Source organism: Coregonus clupeaformis, chromosome 9 (assembly GCF_020615455.1).
Source record: "Coregonus clupeaformis isolate EN_2021a chromosome 9, ASM2061545v1, whole genome shotgun sequence".
Taxonomy (NCBI): domain Eukaryota; kingdom Metazoa; phylum Chordata; class Actinopteri; order Salmoniformes; family Salmonidae; genus Coregonus; species Coregonus clupeaformis.
The window spans coordinates 15,274,736-15,293,701 of NC_059200.1; the positions used below are offsets into that span (position 1 = coordinate 15,274,736).

The window sequence follows — 18,966 nt, forward strand, 5'->3', positions numbered from 1 at the left end:
TGTTTGCTCTATCCAAAATTACAACAAACTGACTGCAACATTATCGCAAAAATGGAGGAGGCAAGTGGAGAAGGAGAAGGTAGGGAACTGGTTTGTCATTAAAGACCAAAATTGGCTTCAAAAAAATCGTCATCAATAGAAAAATAAACCAGTTTCATTTGGGAAACTAAATACATTTACATTTACGTCATTTAGCAGACGCTCTTATCCAGAGCGACTTACATTATTAATTTTTTTCATACCCCCTGTGGGAATCGAACCCACAACCCTGGCGTTGCAAACACCATGCTCTATCAACTGAGCTACATCCCTGCCGGCCATTCTCTCCCCTACCCTGGACGACGCTGGGCCAATTGTGCGCCGCCCCATGGGTCTCCCGGTCACGGCCGGCTACGACAGAGCCTGGATTCGAACCAGGATCTCTAGTGGCACAGCTAGCACTGCGATGCAATGCCTTAGACCACTGCGCCACTCAGGAGATGTTGACAGTGGCACCATACAGGTTGCAAAATAGTTGGGAAGAGATTGTCGATGAGAGATTGTCGATGTGCCAATTCCATGGCACATGATACACAAAACAACGCTTGATTATATAATTACAATTATTACACAAAATTCTTGCCACCAACTGAATGATATGTATGCTGGGAATAAAACGATCTCAGCTCTGTAGATTTTGCTGTGAAGACACAGAATCACTAGATCATTTATTCTGGTATTGCCCCTATGTAGCTTGATTCTCGTCACAGGTTCAGGAATGGCTGAAAAATCACAACATTTACCTAAAATGAACACTAAAAATAGCACTATTGGGAGATTTGGAAAGCCATAGTCAATCAATCAACAATATAATAATACTTTTAGTAAAAAATATTCAACTTCAACTTACAATTTGTTGATACTACGCGATTAGAAAGGTTCAGAATTCATGTGAAACATCACAGAACAGTTGGAAAATATATGGCACATGGAAATCATAAGAGGGTGGTTTACAGAGATAGGTGGGATGGACTGAGAGTAGCTGAGGGGTGGGGTTAGGGTGATAGGTGGGATGGACTGAGAGTGGCTGAGGGGTGGGGTTAGGGTGATAGGTGGGATGGACTGAGAGTAGCTGAGGGGTGGGGTTAGGGTGATAGGTGGGATGGACTGAGGGTAGCTGAGGGGTGGGGTTAGGGGTGATAGGTGGGATGGACTGAGAGTAGCTGAGGGGTGGGGTTAGGGTGATAGGTGGGATGGACTGAGGGTAGCTGAGGGGTGGGGTTAGGGTGATAGGTGGGATGGACTGAGAGTAGCTGAGGGGTGGGGTTAGGGTGATAGGTGGGATGGACTGAGAGTAGCTGAGGGGTGGGGTTAGGGTGATAGGTGGGATGGACTGAGAGTAGCTGAGGGGTGGGGTTAGGGTGATAGGTGGGATGGACTGAGAGTGGCTGAGGGGTGGGGTTAGGGTGATAGGTGGGATGGACTGAGAGTAGCTGAGGGGTGGAGTAAAGGTGATAGGTGGGATGGACTGAGAGTGGCTGAGGGGTGGGGTTAAAAGGTAATGTTCTATAATAGTTATGACTGAAAACACAATATATAATGTATACTGTATGTGTTTAAGTACTGTCTATCCAGATGTAATGTATATAAAAATAAAAATAAATCTGACAAACTCCAAGCATTGATTATGCAAGAATGGGCTGCCATCAGTCAGGATGTGGCCCAGAAGTTAATTGACAGCATGCCAGGGCGGATTGCAGAGGTCTTGAAAAAGAAGGGTCAACACTGCAAATATTGACTCTTTGCATAAACTTAATGTAATTGTCAATAAAAGCCTTTGACACTTATGGAATGCTTGTAATTATACTTCAGTATACCATAGTAACATCTGACAAAGATATCTCATAACACTGAAGCAGCGAACTTTGTGAAGACCAATACTTGTGTCATTCTCCAAACTTTTGACCACGGCTGTATGTAAAATGTTTGTTTTTGTGATATGAGAATATTTGCCACAAACGAACTAATGTTCTGGGAACTCTCACATTACCTGGAAATATTTTAAGGAATGTTCTGTGATGGTTGTCAAAACATTTTAGTTAACATTCCGAGGATATTTAATTCAAAATATATATACGCTACCAGTCAAAATTTTGGCCGCACCTACTCATTCAAGTTTTTTTTTCTTTATTTTGTACATTGTAGAATAATAGTGAAGACATCAAAACTATGAAATAACACATATGGAATCATGTAGTAACCCACATATTTTATATTTGAGATTCTTTAAATATCCAACCTTTGTCTTGATGACAGCTTTGCACAATTTTTTACATTTACATTTTAGTCATTTTAGCAGACGCTCTTATCCAGAGCGACTTACAGTTAGTGAGTGCATACATTTTTTTTTCATACTGGCCCCCTGTGGGAATCGAACCCACAACCCTGGCGTTGCAAACGCCATGCTCTACCAACTGAGCTACATCCCTGCCGGCCATTCCCTCCCCTACCCTGGACGACGCTGGGCCAATTGCGCGCCACCCCATGGGTCTCCCGGTCGCGGCCGGCTACAACAGAGCCTGGATTCGAACCAGGATCTCTAGTGGCACAGTGCCTTAGACCACTGCGCCACTCATGTGTGTGAGTGTTAATACGTGATAGCTTAATACGCTTATTGATGATGACTAACGGCCCATGCTTGTGGAACACAGGCTACTGACGCAGGGCTAAGCTATGACAGTTATTTGTCACAGCCAACCAGCACATTTCTGAGTAACTATTCATAGTCAATATAAGATGTATGCCGAGTGATTTCCTCTCTCAGTTTTTTTATTAGATGTAGTGAGCTGATGTAGAAATGAAGGATAATTCATTACACATTGTGAGGTATGTCACTTATCACCTTAACCCCTCAGGGGGGAATTCATTTACTTTTTATTTTTAGTCATTTAGCAGACGCTCTTATCCAGAGCGACTTACAGTTAGTGAGTGCATAAATGTTTCATACTGGCCCCTCCGTGGGAATCGAACCCACAACCCTGGCGTTGCAAGCGCCATGCTCTACCAACTGAGCTACAGGAGGCTTAGTTAAGAGAGCGTTAATGTGCCTTCAGAAAAGTATTCATACCCCTTGACTTATTCCACATTTTGTTGTGTTACAGCCTGAATTCAAAATATATTAAATATTTTTCTCACCCATGTACACACAATACCCCATAATGACAAAGTGAAAACATGTTGTTAGAAATTTCAGCAACTTTATTGAAATTGAAATACATAAATACATATCTCATTTACATAAGTATTCACACCCCTGAGTCAATACATGTTAGAAGCACCTTTGGCAGCGATTACAGCTGTGAGTCTTTCTGGGTAAGTCTCTAAGAGCTTTGCACACCTGGATTGTACTATATTTGCACATTATTCTTTTTTAAAATTCTTCAAGCTCTGTCAAGTTGGTTGTTGATCATTGCTAGACAGCCATTTTCAAGTCTTGTCATAGATTTTCAAACCGATTTAAGTCAAAACTGTAACTAGGCCACTCAGGAACATTCAATGTTGTCTTGGTAAGCAACTCCAGTGTACTGTATATTTGCTATTGTCCTGATGAAAGGTGAATTCGTCTCAGAGTGTCTGGTGGAAAGCAGACTGAACCAGGTATTCCTGTAGAATTTTGCCTGTGCTTAGCTCTGTTCCATTTCTTTTTATCCTATAAAACTCCCTAGTCCTTGCCGATGACAAGCATACCCATAACATGATGCAACCACCACCATCCTGGAAAATATGAACAGTTGTATAAGTGATGTGTTGTGTTGGATTTGCCCCAAACATAAGGCTTTGTATTCAGGACATAAAGTTAATTTATTTGCCACATTTTTGCAGTTTTACTTTAGTGCCTTGTTGCAAACAGGATGCATGATTTGGAATATGTTTATTCTGTACAGGCTTCCTTCTCTTCATTCGATCATTAAGGTTAGTATTGTGGAGTAACTACATACAATGCTATTGATCCATCCTCAGTTCTATCACAAACAAACTCTGTAACTGTTTAAAGTCACCATTGGCCTCATGGTGAAATCCCTGAGTGGATAATTGCATGTGTGGGGTACAGAGATGAGGTAGTTATTCCAAAATCATGTTAAACACTATTACGGCACACAGAGTGAGTCTATGGAACTTATTATGTGACTTGTTAAGTAAATGTTTACTCCTGAACTTATTTACGCTTGCCATAACAAAGGGGTTGAATACATATTGACTCAAGACATTTCAGCTTGACATTTTTAATTAATTTGTAAACATTTCTAAAAATATAATTCCACTTTGACATTACGGGGCATTTTGTGTAGGCCAGTGACACGACATCTCAATTTTAATCACAACAAAATGTGGAAAAAGTGAAGGAGTGTGGATACTTTCTGAAGGCACTCCCTTCTCTCTCTAGGTGTATTCTGACCTTGAATTGAAGCATGAGAATAGCATGCTCTTCACCAACTATTCGTTTGCGGTGGAGATGAAAGAAATGAAGGCGTGGTGGAGGTGTGTCTGCAGATTCTAACTGAATTCCCTTCTCATCCCACCACCTGTACGGTGTGAGAAAACTATGAATAAGGTCGAGAGAAACTGCCGGTTCCAGGTGGGAAAAGCATCTACTTTCCCCGATAGACATAACACCATTCTCCATGCACTGTAATTTACAAATTGATAAGAGCTATTGAGAGCTGGGTAAATGAGTAATCCGTTTCGATAAGGTAATTGTAAGTATAAATGACAATTGTTTTAGATCTATTTTACCTTATTTTACGCTGGAGACAATGTGAAACCAGTCATATTTCAGCTGACAACGGTCCAGTCATGGTGAACCGTGCGCCAGGCTCCAGGTTTAAACTGCTACGTGTGGTCTGCGTTCCATATTGATTCAAACACGGCTACATGTCCCAAAATTATCGCACAACTTTTAATACGTTAGCCTAATATTATTCACTATTGCTAGCGATCCTCTGGAACATCCACAGAAACGTGACGGAGAAAAGTAATGTCAAATGTAAGGAAACTAACGCTAAAGTGAAAGTTATAAATGTACGTGGATATAACTGATGGTGGCTACCGTGATATGTTGATATGCTTCAGTTTGCTGCCATATGACTGGTTTCACATTTTTCTCCACAGATCATGAGGTAAAATAGGTATTTTATATTTACCATTCCCTTATTCAAACGGCTTACTCATTTACCTAACGCTTATCAATAGCTCTTATCAATTTGTAAATTACAGTGCATGGAGAATGGTTTTATTGATATAAATCGGGGGAAAAAAATTAAGTAGATGCTTTTTCCACTTAGAACCAACCGGCTTCTAGATCGTAGTCACCGTTTCCTCATGTCTAAAGTTGGTGGAATTATGAGGGAATTAAATCAAGGTCAGAATCCGGTGGTTCTGTAGACATTCCCCCCCTTTGTGACTACCAGGAAGGGGGTAACGGGAACATGGTTCATTCTGGGGTTACAGAGGTCAGGTTGTCTCATGGACCAGAGGTCAGGTGCAGGTCACAGGTTCATGGAGGGTCCTACGTAGTATTTTTTACCTCATCTTGGTGGTAAACTTATTTTTATTAGTTTAAATATAGAGGGAGGATGTAACGCAGAATTCCAGTTAGTTGTGTGAATATGGAAAAATAACGATCAAATGACTCACCTTGAAGCAGAAAACACAACTCTAAGCTGGGGAAACATGGCTATAGGAAAGGATATAATGCATTAGAGGCCGTCATTGTAATTAATAATTTGTTCTTAACTGACTTGCCTAGTTAAATAAAGGTTAAATAAAAATAATAATATATATATATAAAAAGAAGCCAGCAAGGTATTTGAAACATCTTTCATGCATCTGGTCTCTTCTTTTACATTGGCCTATGCTGCCCACTGGTGTTCATATACAATTACAACACAGTATCGTAGGATCACAATTAAATTTTTACATTTACGTCATTTAGCAGACGCTCTTATCCAGAGCGACTTACAAATAGGTGCACTCACCCTATAGCCAGTGGGATAACCACTTTATATATACTTTTTTTTTTTTTTTTTTTTTTTTTTTTTAGGGGGGGTAGAAGGATTACTTTATCCTATCCCAGGTATTCCTTAAAGAGGTGGAGTTTCAAATGTCTCCGGAAGGTGGTGAGTGACTCCGCTGTCCTGGCGTCGTGAGGGAGCTTGTTCCACCATTGGGGTGCCAGAGTAGCGAACAGTTTTGACTGGGCTGAGCGGGAACTATGCTTCTGCAGAGGTAGGGGGGGGCCAGCAGGCCAGAGGTGGATGAACGCAATGCCCTCGTTTGGGTGTAGGGACTGATCAGAGCCTGAAGGTACGGAGGTGCCGTTCCCCTCACAGCTCCATAGGCAAGCACCATGGTCTTGTTTTAGATGCGAGCTTCAACTGGAAGCCAGTGGAGTGTGCGGAGGAGCGGGGTGACGTGAGAGAACTTGGGAAGGTTGAACACCAGACGGGCTGCGGCATTCTGGATGAGTTGTAGGGGTTTAATGGCACAGGCAGGGAGCCCAGCCAACAGCGAGTTGCAGTAATCCAGACGGGAGATGACTTTAGGATACTTTGTCGTAGTCTTAAAAATGGTACAAGTTATTTGAATTTAGTTCACCTGAACACCCGCACATAGATACAAGGAAAGTCAAAAGAGTGTTGTCATGAAGATAAACACTGCAGTTCATTGAGTAAACTTCCCTTTAGTGTCAATGTGTCCCTTCTGGGTCAACAGTTGTACTTTTATACAATCTTTTAACTCTCTCCTTGTTTCTTAGATCAACCCAGAATAGTCCACACTGAAGGAGGTCACCTCAACAACAGATCTAACAACAACAATAAGAGGATAAGAGGTGGTGTTACTGTAATCTGCTCTGCCCTTGAAACATGAACGGCCTGGCTGGGCCCAGATATACAGGGGACACACACACACGTCTTACCCAGAGGTGGAAGTGGTGGCGTTTGGGGTGCAGGTTCCAGACAGACGCACACACTATGATATGACACCCCCATAAAGAGGTAAATATTCTCAAGGAAACCTTACCTCTTAAAAGAGATACATAATGATAGATCTTAATACATTTTTAATGAGGCCTAAAAATATGTTGCCGCTGTTGTTGAGACACAGCATTGTGCAAGTCTGGCTCTCTGCCCTTCGATCCGGAACCTTTCCATAACAATAACCTGGAACTCTAGGGGCCAGTTTCCCGGACACAGATTAAGCATATTCCTGGACTAAAAAGAATGCTTAATAAAGAATCTCAATTGAAATTGCATTTTAGTCTAGGACTAGTTTTAATCTGTGTCTGGGAAACCAGCCCTAAGAGTATACCAATCCTCAGATGCTACAGACGGGTTGGTTGTTTAGCAACAAAACAGGCGCATGTGCAACTATGGGGCAAAAGAGATGGGGTTGGCTTAGATTGTTGACAACACGTAAACTAAATTTCGTCAACAATGTTTATCGAAAACATGAATAAATTTGCACAATGAGCACTTGTTGCCTCAAATACATGGTTACAGTTGTCGGTTAGCTAGCTAGCATTTTTTTTTGTTGCCATATTAGCATTGACGTGACATCAGTCACAACAAGACATGGTATGAAGAACAAGAGGAAACGAGCTGAAATGAGCCACCTAGGATTCCCCGCATTGTCATTGCTGGTAGCTGTCTACGGGTGAATGTTCGTCCCATAATGCAATTAGCAGGAAAACACTGTTGTCAGCGACAGAGATGAAAATATCTGTTAGAAATTTTGAAAGAGGGGAGATCTTACACGCAACAACTAGCATGGGTTGCTAACATGACTAGGATTGTGCCTTCGGCTACTGGACAATGAAAGAAAGTTAATATAAAATAATTTCCTCCATGGACATGGTCTGATTTTGGCTAGGGTCCTTTGAAGCAAGGGTAAGACATGCCTCATAATATGAAGGAAAACGTTCAGGTTTGAAACGAAGAAGAAAATGAAGAAAAATATTTATTTCGCAATGGGATTTTTTTTTTCTCCTCCCAGATAATTGGTCTTTATTCATCGGCTTATCTATTTACTTATTTTAATCGGTTATTACCGGCTAACGGAAATCCTGACTGACACCCCAACACACACACACACACACACACTACAGTGGCTTGCGAAAGTATTCACCCCCCTTGGCATTTTTCCTACTTTGTTGCCTTTACAACCTGGAATTGAAATGGATTTTTTTGGGGGGGGGTTGTATCATTTGATTTACACAACATGCCTACCATTTTGAAGATGCAATTTTTTTGTTGTTGTTGTTGTGTGAAACAAACAAGAATTCACAAAAAAAAACTGAAAACTTGAGCATGCATAACTATTCACCATTCGCCATTTGATAAGAACCAGAATTCTCAGAGGTATTCACGCCTTTATGGCACGCCTTGTCATGCCAAACAAGACAGCAAGAAACAGACTGGTACCCAGGCTAAACAAGACAGCAAGAAACAGACTGGTACCCAGGCTAAACAAGACAGCAAGAAACAGACTGGTACCCAGGCTAAACAAGACAGCAAGAAACAGACTGGTACCCAGGCTAAACAAGACAGCAAGAAACAGACTGGTACCCAGGCTAAACAAGACAGCAAGAAACAGACTGGTACCCAGGCTAAACAAGACAGCAAGAAACAGACTGGTACCCAGGCTAAACAAGACAGCAAGAATCAGACTGGTACCCAGGCTAGAATTCTCATGTACCATCACTGAACTTCATTCATAATGAAAAGTGTCAGGACAAATGCCCAGACACTAGTTTTATCTCTCTGCCAGAACTCTTCTCACGTCAACCGTAAACCTGAGGTTTGCGTAGAGGGACAAATATTAAATTTGAAATCCCATGACATGAGGTATGTGGAGGGAGGGGGGTCTGGGGTTAACATGAGGTCATAGGGGTCTGGGGGTAACATGAGGTCATAGGAATGGTGGGGTCTGGGGGTAACATGAGGTCATAGGAATGGTGGGGTCTGGGGGTAACATGAGGTCATGGGAATGTGGTGGGGTCTGGGGGTAACATGAGGAATGTGGATCTTTGTTGTTTTTTTTTGCTTATACTTTGCTTTTGTTGTTTTTCAAAATGTCTGTAATTAAAAACATTTCTTAAGGAGTCTTGGAAGACTAGCCCTTGGGCTAAAAGAGACAATATCATCGTAATCTGTAACAAAGGTAATTATTTTTGTTTAAATGGTTTTATTTCCTCATTAATAATAATATTATTTCACATTAATCCTTACACATCAGATTATAATGAGATAATAGCCTCTTTAACATGTCACATATTTTTTCCAGATTGATTTTATGTGCCATAGTAATGATCCAGGGCAGCACAGCTATTTGTACAAAGACAAGATTGAATCCAGCAGCCGCTTGGTAACTAGCCAATTTCTCCACACACACAGACAAACAGAATATTTTTTAGATTCAATAGGATTACATCTCAACTGATGAAACAAGCTGACATTGTGACTTTTATCTGAATATTAACTTTAGGACTCTCAAATCATAGACATTTTGATGCCAGCAGACACAGTAACTAGTCCCCAATCTTGTGCATGGTGGAACTCCAGGCCAAAACAACAGACACAGAGCACCCTCCTGTGCATGGTGGAACTCCAGGCCAAAACAACAGACACAGAGCACCCTCCTCACCGAGTGCCTTTACATTTTAGTCATTTAGCAGACGCTCTTATCCAGAGCGACTTACAGTTAGTGAGTGCATACATTTTGCTTCTTCTTCATACAGGCCCCCCGTGGGAATCGAACCCACAACCCTGGCGTTGCAAACGCCATGCTCTACCAACTGAGCTACAGGGGACTACCTTTGACCTGAAACTATTCGATCATAGGCCACTGGGCCTGGCACTGTGTCTAATCTAGTCCTCCTGGTTCCTATACAATCCATTTATGTGCAGTCGAGCGGACAATAAAGTTTTAATTCACACTGCCAGTCTCTGGGTCAACACCTCTCTACATCAGTCTGCCAGTCTCTGGGTCAACACCTCTCTACATCAGTCTGCCAGTCTCTGGGTCACCACCTCTCTACATCAGTCTGCCAGTCTCTGGGTCACCACCTCTCTATACATCAGTCTGCCAGTCTCTGGGTCACCACCTCTCTATACATCAGTCTGCCAGTCTCTGGGTCACCACCTCTCTACATCAGTCTGCCAGTCTCTGGGTCACCACCTCTCTACATCAGTCTGCCAGTCTCTGGGTCAACACCTCTCTACATCAGTCTGCCAGTCTCTGGGTCAACACCTCTCTACATCAGTCTGCCAGTCTCTGGGTCAACACCTCTCTACATCAGTCTGCCAGTCTCTGGGTCACCACCTCTCTATACATCAGTCTGCCAGTCTCTGGGTCACCACCTCTCTACATCAGTCTGCCAGTCTCTGGGTCACCACCTCTCTACATCAGTCTGCCAGTCTCTGGGTCACCACCTCTCTATACATCAGTCTGCCAGTCTCTGGGTCACCACCTCTCTACATCAGTCTGCCAGTCTCTGGGTCACCACCTCTCTACATCAGTCTGTCAGTCTCTGGGTCACCACCTCTCTATACATCAGTCTGCCAGTCTCTGGGTCACCACCTCTCTACATCAGTCTGCCAGTCTCTGGGTCAACACCTCTCTACATCAGTCTGCCAGTCTCTGGGTCAACACCTCTCTACATCAGTCTGCCAGTCTCTGGGTCACCACCTCTCTACATCAGTCTGCCAGTCTCTGGGTCAACACCTCTCTACATCAGTCTGCCAGTCTCTGGGTCACCACCTCTCTACATCAGTCTGCCAGTCTCTGGGTCACCACCTCTCTATACATCAGTCTGCCAGTCTCTGGGTCACCACCTCTCTATACATCAGTCTGCCAGTCTCTGGGTCACCACCTCTCTACATCAGTCTGCCAGTCTCTGGGTCACCACCTCTCTACATCAGTCTGCCAGTCTCTGGGTCACCACCTCTCTACATCAGTCTGTCAGTCTCTGGGTCACCACCTCTCTACATCAGTCTGTCAGTCTCTGGGTCACCACCTCTCTACATCAGTCTGCCAGTCTCTGGGTCACCACCTCTCTATACATGATGGAGATGTAGATGAAGAGGAGTAGGATGAGGAAGATGTCGTCCATGAAGCCTAGCAGGCCGAACAGAGCCTCAGGGATCAAGTCCAGAGGGGAGGCCAGGTAGGTCAGAGCCCCGATCAGACACAGCAGGACACGGATCCGGAACATCCAGAACAGGCCCCCTACGGAGAACATCTCCCTGGAGAGGTGGCGCAGCAACGTGGGCACGTCACGCAGCCGGTCCATCAGCTGAGACGGGGGAGAGCAGCGGAGTTAAAAAGGCAGTGTTTAAGCAGTAGCATTAGTCGGATTCCAGATGTGTTCGTGCCGTCTTGCCAACTCCTATGATCATTGGCAACGCAATACAGTTTGGCGAGACGGCGCAAACAGATCTGGGACCAGCAGTGTTTAAATATGACATCACAGCACAGAATGGGGAGTGAGTAACTATGATTTAAATTCAATGAACGGAAATTTCAAGGAATCAATTCAGCGCAGACTCTCTCTCGGTTTATCCAGTGCTTCTTTCAGTTTATCCACTAATAATAATAATAATAATTCTCTCTAAGTGCATGAGAGAAATACTGATGTGGCAAATTAAACTCACAGATCTGGGTTGTCCTGAGAACCTGCGGTTGTAGTCATTGAGATCCCGGAGGACGAGGAGTGGTTCAACCGTTCCATCCTGCACCTGCTGAGGGGAGGGATGCTCATGGAAGAGTGGGAACAGCAGGGTCACCTGTTCGCATAGGAGAGAGATGTTAATGAGAACAACTGCACTACTACACTCTGTTGTAAATATTATTTTCATTTCATTTCAGAATCCAAAAGAATAGTTAAGGTACTGTATGTTTTAACAATGTGTGGATAAGTTGTATTACTAGGTGTGTACGATAACTAAATGTGTTGAAAGCAGGCACAGGAAAAAGTTGTAACCAGCATTTAGTCTCACCATTTGTCTGCAGATGGGACAACTGATTGCACCGAGCCACGTCCCATATCTCCAATACGCAATTACACAAGAACCTTCAAAATACAGGAAAACTTGATCATATCCAGATGGATCTATCATCCAATGGCTTAAATCAGTCAATAGCTGGCCTGGTTCTAATTCCTTGTTCCTGTACTGACTCTACCTGTACTGACTATCTATACTGACCCTACCTGTACTGACCCTACCTGTACTGACCCTACCTGTACTGACCATCTGTACTGACTCTACCTGTACTGACTCTACCTGTACTGACTCTACCTGTACTGACTCTACCTGTACTGACTCTACCTGTACTGACTATCTATACTGACTCTACCTGTACTGACTATCTATACTGACTCTACCTGTACTGACTATCTATACTGACTCTACCTGTACTGACTATCTATACTGACTCTATCTGTACTGACTATCTGTACTGACCCTACCTGTACTGACTCTATCTATACTGACTCTACCTGTACTGACTCTACCTGTACTGACTATCTGTACTGACTCTACCTGTACTGACTCTACCTGTACTGACTCTACCTGTACTGACTATCTGTACTGACTATCTGTACTGACTCTACCTGTACTGACTCTACCTGTACTGACTATCTATACTGATTCTACCTGTACTGACTCTACCTGTACTGACTATCTATACTGATTCTACCTGTACGGACTCTACCTGTACTGACTATCTATACTGACTCTACCTGTACTGACTATCTATACTGACTCTACCTGTACTGACTCTACCTGTACTGACTCTACCTGTACTGACTCTACCTGTACTGACTCTACCTGTACTGACTCTACCTGTACTGACTCTACCTGTACTGACTCTACCTGTACTGACTCTACCTGTACTGACTCTACCTGTACTGACTCTACCTGTACTGACTCTACCTGTACTGACTCTACCTGTACTGACTCTACCTGTACTGACTATCTATACTGACTCTCTATACTGACTCTATCTGTACTGACTATCTGTACTGACCCTACCTGTACTGACTATCTATACTGACTCTACCTGTACTGACTCTACCTGTACTGACTCTACCTGTACTGACTCTACCTGTACTGACTCTACCTGTACTGACTCTACCTGTACTGACTATCTATACTGACTATCTATACTGACTCTATCTATACTGACTATCTATACTGATTCTACCTGTACTGACTCTACCTGTACTGACTCTACCTGTACTGACCCTACCTGTACTGACTCTACCTGTACTGACTCAATCTGTACTGACCCCACCTGTACTGACCCTACCTGTACTGACCCTACCTGTACTGACCCTACCTGTACTGACCCTACCTGTACTGACTCTATGCACACCAGAGTATGTGAGCAGAGTTGAGCGGTTGGAAATCCCACTCGAAACTCATGGAGAGTTGCTTGCACTCTGCTCAGGCGCTCCATGTGCTTTCCAACCGTGCCGCTAAAAACCGGTCACAGGAAAGAAAAATCCCGCTCCAAATTCACTCCATTCATTAAAATCACTATTTAACCAACACCCATCTATTTTTGTGACTACCTGGATCTACCAATTGGTTTTGAAGTATTGAAACTAAACCAAATGATTTGAATGAAAAGTATTTTAATAAACAACAGGAATGGTTACTGTAATAAGTGCTCATTTAAAAAAAGTACATTATAATTGGCCTATTTTGCATGTTATTTTGGCATTAATTCATGTTAGATATCAGTTTGCAAATAATGTACAAATAAGGTGTAGATAGTAAGTATAGACCGGAAGTAGAGGCCTGGGCATTGTTGTTCACTAATTTACCCCAAGTAGGGAAAGGATGGCGGGGTTGGAAAGTAATAAAAAGGAGTATATATATAAAAAAACATGGGGGATTGGAAGTGATGCAAACAATTACATTGATGGAAGATACAATCTATCAGCAATATTAAGCTGATCCACCCCCCCCCCCCCAAAAAAAAACAAAAAAAACAAAACAATGTACAAATAAACTCCTTGAGTTAATAAAGCTGCTCCAAAATGCAGGTGTTTCAGCCTAGCTCAGTGCTTTCTCTGGTGGAGGGGCAGCCAGCAGAAAATACGGAGCGTAGGGGTTGGTAATGTTCTCTACTTGCACCGTGATTGGCTCAGTGTTCTGTCACTCATGGGGACACTACGTCACCACAGAATCTACAGGGAGACCTAGGCAGTTCAAGCCCCCTTGGGTGCTGCCATAGATTTACAGTAGAAGTGCCAGTCCAAGAAGGCTCAAGGTCATTGGACACAGGGAAAATGCTGTGGAGTATTTCTGTCTGTAATAAAGCCCTTTTGTGGGGAAAAACTCATTCTGATTGGCTGGGCCTGGCTCACCTGGCTGCCAAGTGGGTGGGCCTATGCCTTCCCAGGCCCACCCATGGCTGCACCCCTGCCTAGCCATGTAAAATCCATAGACTAGGGCCTAACAAATGTATTTCAATTGACTGATTTCCTTATATGAACTGTAACTCAGTAGAGTCTTTGAAATTGTTGCATGTTGCGTTTATATTTTTGTTCAGTATGAAAAGCAAATGATTTAAAATGTCTGCTCACTCAGCTGTGCTTCACAAGTAACACAACAGAACTATGACCGGTGTGATCATATAGCCTACTTCAAATTAAAAATGGTCCAAATAACAATGCATTGGCAGGGCAATTCAAGCAAAGCTAATATGCGGTGATAATGTGTGGGTCTTATAGCCTACTACACAAACCTCATTACTACATAACTGTTTTTCATTGGTTAATGTTGCACAGGCTTACGTTTTTTAAGTCATGTTAAAAAATCTGAGTGGTAGATCTCGGCTTGCATTTTGACTCAAAGTGATCTGGACTCAGGAAAGGTTGGTGACCACTGTTCTAGAGTTCTCCATGTTAACACTACCAACGTTTCCCTTTACTGTGGCAAGTGGGATCGAATCAACGCAATATTAGCCACTTTCAATGAAACACACCGAAACAAAACGAACTATGCAAGAGATTTTGTCTTTGTCTTTTTGGCAGAACGCTTCGGTGTAGGATTCTATTGCATTGACAGGCACGACTCAGCCCGTCCTCGACACAGACTGGTGCGGCATAACCAATCAGAGCTGCAGTAGGCCTATACGCAAATTGACCATTGCCATATATAGGGCTACATTAAACACCACACATTGGCTGCTGCTGTAGGCTGAATGATAGAACATATATTTCCATGTTAAAATGTTATGGGATGCATTTTCTCGATTGTTTTTGATGGTAGGCCACTCTGGTAGGCCTACATTATGATCAAATAGCCACAGTAGCCTACTGGGCCACTGTTAAAACTGTAACTTAAAACGGGTTCAGCCTCAGTTGCACAGGATTTTCACAACATTCAAGTTTGCGCTCAGCAGACCTGAAATTTGCTCAGTGCCGAAAAAAAGGGAACATTGTTTGTAACTCACCTTGATTTTTCACCTGTGTGTTTTATCAGTTTCTTTATGAAAATATTTAGCTAACTAGATGACAGTAGCTAAAGCAAGGGGCTATAGCAGCACACAAGTAGACTACAAATGCATGCTGGGCCGGGCACGCCCTGAGCTGGTGAAGTGAGCGCTACTGGAGCAAAATTGGAGCGGGCGAGAAGGCCGACGCTCCAGCCTTTGGGAGAAGGCCGACGCTCCAGCCTTTGGGAGAAGGCCGACGCTCCAGCCTTTGGGAGAAGGCCGACGCTCCAGCCTTTGGGAGAAGGCCGACGCTCCAGCCTTTGGGAGAAGGCCGACGCTCCAGCCTTTGGGAGAAGGCCGACGCTCCAGCCTTTGGGAGAAGGCCGACGCTCCAGCCTTTGGGAGAAGGCCGACGCTCCAGCCTTTGGGAAACTCAATCCACGCTCCAGTCAAATTGGGCACACTCAACTCCAGCTCCGCTCACATACTCTGCTATGGCCTGGTTCTGATTCCTTGTTCCTCTCAGTCTACTCACCACAGAAGAGATGTCCACAGTTGGTTTCCACTGGCAGCACAGCCTGCTGTAGACACACTGGACAGGACATGTCTGTATAGAACTGTTGCCTTGGCTCGGCTGGTTCACCTTCCTGAGGGACGGAGGGAGCGAAGGGTGTGGTATGATACTTTCATGGAAGAGAAACTAATGAGATACAATACCAGGGTCCTGTTCATTAGGGCACACAACAGAAATCGTTTTGAAATGGATTAAACTAGTCCAGTTAGTCCCTCTTTGTATCAGTACATTTTCTTCCATTTGGTGCCTAATGAACATGACCCCGCTGTACAAAGGAAGGAGCTGCCAAGGGACAGTTACAGTGTCAGATCTTCTCACCTGAGATTCGGACTGCAGCTGCTGCCGGACGGCACGGACATGTTCCTGGCTCTCTGGGTGGATGTCATGCTGCTCATTTCTTCAGAAAGAGAATCAAAAACATGTTTAGGTTCAGATATTAGAAACACACCTACAACTTGCCAACTACAACATTCACTGGCATATCAGTTGAAAACAAATAAACTCAGCAAAAAAAAGAAACGTCGTCTCACTGTCAACTGCGTTTATTTTCAGCAAACTTAACATGTGTAAATATTTGTATGAACATAACAAGATTCAACAACTGAGACATAAACTGAACAAGTTCCACAGACGTGACTCACAGAAATTGAATAATGTGTCCCTGAACAAACGGGAGGGTCAAAATCAAAAGTAACAGTCAGTATCTGGTGTGGCCACCAGCTGCATTAAGTACTGCAGTGCATCTCCTCCTCATGGACTGCACCAGATTTGCCAGTTCTTGCTGTGAGATGTTACCCCACTCTTCCACCAAGGCATCTGCAAGTTCCCGGACATTTCTGGGGGGAATGGCCCTAGCCCTCACCCTCAGATCCAACAGGTCCCAGACGTGCTCAATGGGATTGAGATCCGGGCTCTTCGCTGGCCATGGCAGAACACTGACATTCCTGTCTTGCAGGAAATCACACACAGAACAAGCAGTATGGCTGGTGGCATTGTAATGCTGGAGGGTCATGTCAGGATGAACCTGCAGGAAGGGTACCAAATGAGGGAGGAGGATGTCTTCCCTGTAACGCACAGTGCTGAGTTTGCCTGCAATGACAACAAGCTCAGTCCGGTGATGCTGTGATACACTGCCCCAGACCATGACAGACCCTCCACCTCCAAATCGATCCCGCTCCAGAGTACAGGCCTCGGTGTAACGCTCATTCCTTCAATGATAAACGCGAATCCGACCATGAGACAAAACCGCGACTCGTCAGTAAAGAGCACTTTTTGCCAGTCCTGTCTGGTCCAGCGACAGTGGGTTTGTGCCCATAGGCGACGTTGTTGCCAGTGATGTCTGATGAGGACCTGCCTTACAACAGGCCTACAAGCCCTCAGTCCAGCCTCTCTCAGCCTATTACGGACAGTTTGAGCACTGATGGAGGGATTGTGCGTTCCTGGTGTAACTCGTGTGTTCCTGGTGTAACTCGGGCAGTTGTTGTTGCCATCCTGTAACTGTACTGCAGGCGTGATGTTCGGATGTACTGATCCTGTGCAGGTGTTGTTACACGTGGTCTGCCACTGCGAGGACGATCAGCTGTCCATTCTGTCTCCCTGTAGCGCTGTCTTAGGCGTCTCACAGTACGGACATTGCAATTTATTGCCTTGGCCACATCTGCAGTCCTCATGCCTCCTTGCAGCATGCCTAAGGCACGTTCACGCAGATGAGCAGGGACCCTGGGCATCTTTCTTTTGGTGTTTTTCAGAGTCAGTAGAAAGGCCTCTTTAGTGTCCTAAGTTTTCATAACTGTGACCTTAATTGCCTACCGTCTGTAAGCTTTTAGTGTCTTAATGACCGTTCCACAGGTGCATGTTCATTAATTGTTTATGGTTCATTGAACAAGCATGGGAAACAGTGTTTAAACCCTTTACAATGAAGATCTGTGAAGTTATTTGGTTTTGTACATATTATCTTTGAAAGACAGGGTCCTGAAAAAGGGACGTTTCTTTTTTTGCTGAGCTTATATGTATAATTTAGGAAAGTAATAAACATTTTAAAAAAAAGTTAATAACTGGTTACAAAAACATCATAACACCATGTATTCCCATAAGAATGTCAATAATTACTAGACCTGCAGAGCAGAGTCACCAGTCCACACAGGAACGTGACACTGAGAACGACCACAAACAGGACAGGGTTGCTGACTCCCTCTATGAGTGAGTGTTCATCTTGCAGCAAATAGTCCAGCTCCCCACATCCATTGTTTTCATCCATCCCACTTAATCATATCCTACAGAACTGGGTTAGAAAAGAGAGAGAGAGAGAGAGAATATGAGTCACATAGCTACATCCAGCCACAACTCCCCCTATCTAGCTAGATAGCTAGCTACAGTGAGGCAACGTTACTGTTAGCTAGCTACAGAACACAAACCACTCAACGCAGAGCCAGAGTTTATAGCTAAATATGACTTAGGCTATATCTGGCGTATTGCTAAACTATAGCCAATGCGGATAATAAGAACGAAACAGGGCTAAATAAGGTCAGGTGCGTAACGTTAAATGTTTACAAGCGAAAAGTATCACCCTATCCATTAGATAGAACAGCCACAAAGTCAAAATTGGCTATATCATAAAAATGAACGAAAACAAAAATGTGCTTTTTGGTCTTAATTAAGGTTTGGGTTCGGCAAAATGCTAGCAGTATGCTGAAGGTTATGGTTACCTATCCATTGCACTGAAGTACAATAAGAACGATCCATTGGAATTGGCTGCTCCACTTCCGCATTCTTAGAAAGGTCCTTTTCACAGCCCACCTATACATGGCGTCCCAATTACTGCCTTCTCTAAATTCAACCCAATGTATTTATTCACATTTTCATGAAATAAATAATTATATATATTTTTTTGTACTTCTTGATATATG

General features: G+C 43.6%; 1 protein-coding gene across 1 annotated transcript; it reads right to left on the minus strand.

Annotated features, from left to right (window-relative positions):
* Positions 1-11,017: 11,017 nt before the first annotated feature.
* LOC121573367 (E3 ubiquitin-protein ligase RNF170-like) lies at positions 11,018-18,834 on the minus strand. Its single transcript, XM_041885279.2, has 7 exons — positions 18,766-18,834; positions 18,175-18,341; positions 16,379-16,457; positions 16,022-16,133; positions 12,036-12,109; positions 11,691-11,822; positions 11,018-11,332 (listed from the first exon to the last, which is right to left on the minus strand). The coding sequence occupies exons 2-7, from the start codon at positions 18,315-18,317 to the stop codon at positions 11,063-11,065; spliced, it is 810 nt and encodes a 269-aa protein (XP_041741213.1). The 5' UTR covers positions 18,318-18,341; positions 18,766-18,834; the 3' UTR covers positions 11,018-11,062.
* Positions 18,835-18,966: the final 132 nt, after the last annotated feature.

What these genes read in the sequence shown, in the direction of transcription:
- LOC121573367 (XM_041885279.2), bottom strand. Translation starts at nt 18,317, where the DNA reads ATGGATGAAAACAATGGATGTGGGGAGCTGGACTATTTGCTGCAAGAT. An exon ending in AGCTGCAGTCCGAATCTCAG is followed by an intron (nt 16,134 to 16,378) that starts GTGAGAAGATCT and finishes TCCGTCCCTCAG; the next exon opens with GAAGGTGAACCAGCCGAGCC. An exon ending in CTGTGGACATCTCTTCTGTG is followed by an intron (nt 12,110 to 16,021) that starts GTGAGTAGACTG and finishes TGTATTTTGAAG; the next exon opens with GTTCTTGTGTAATTGCGTAT.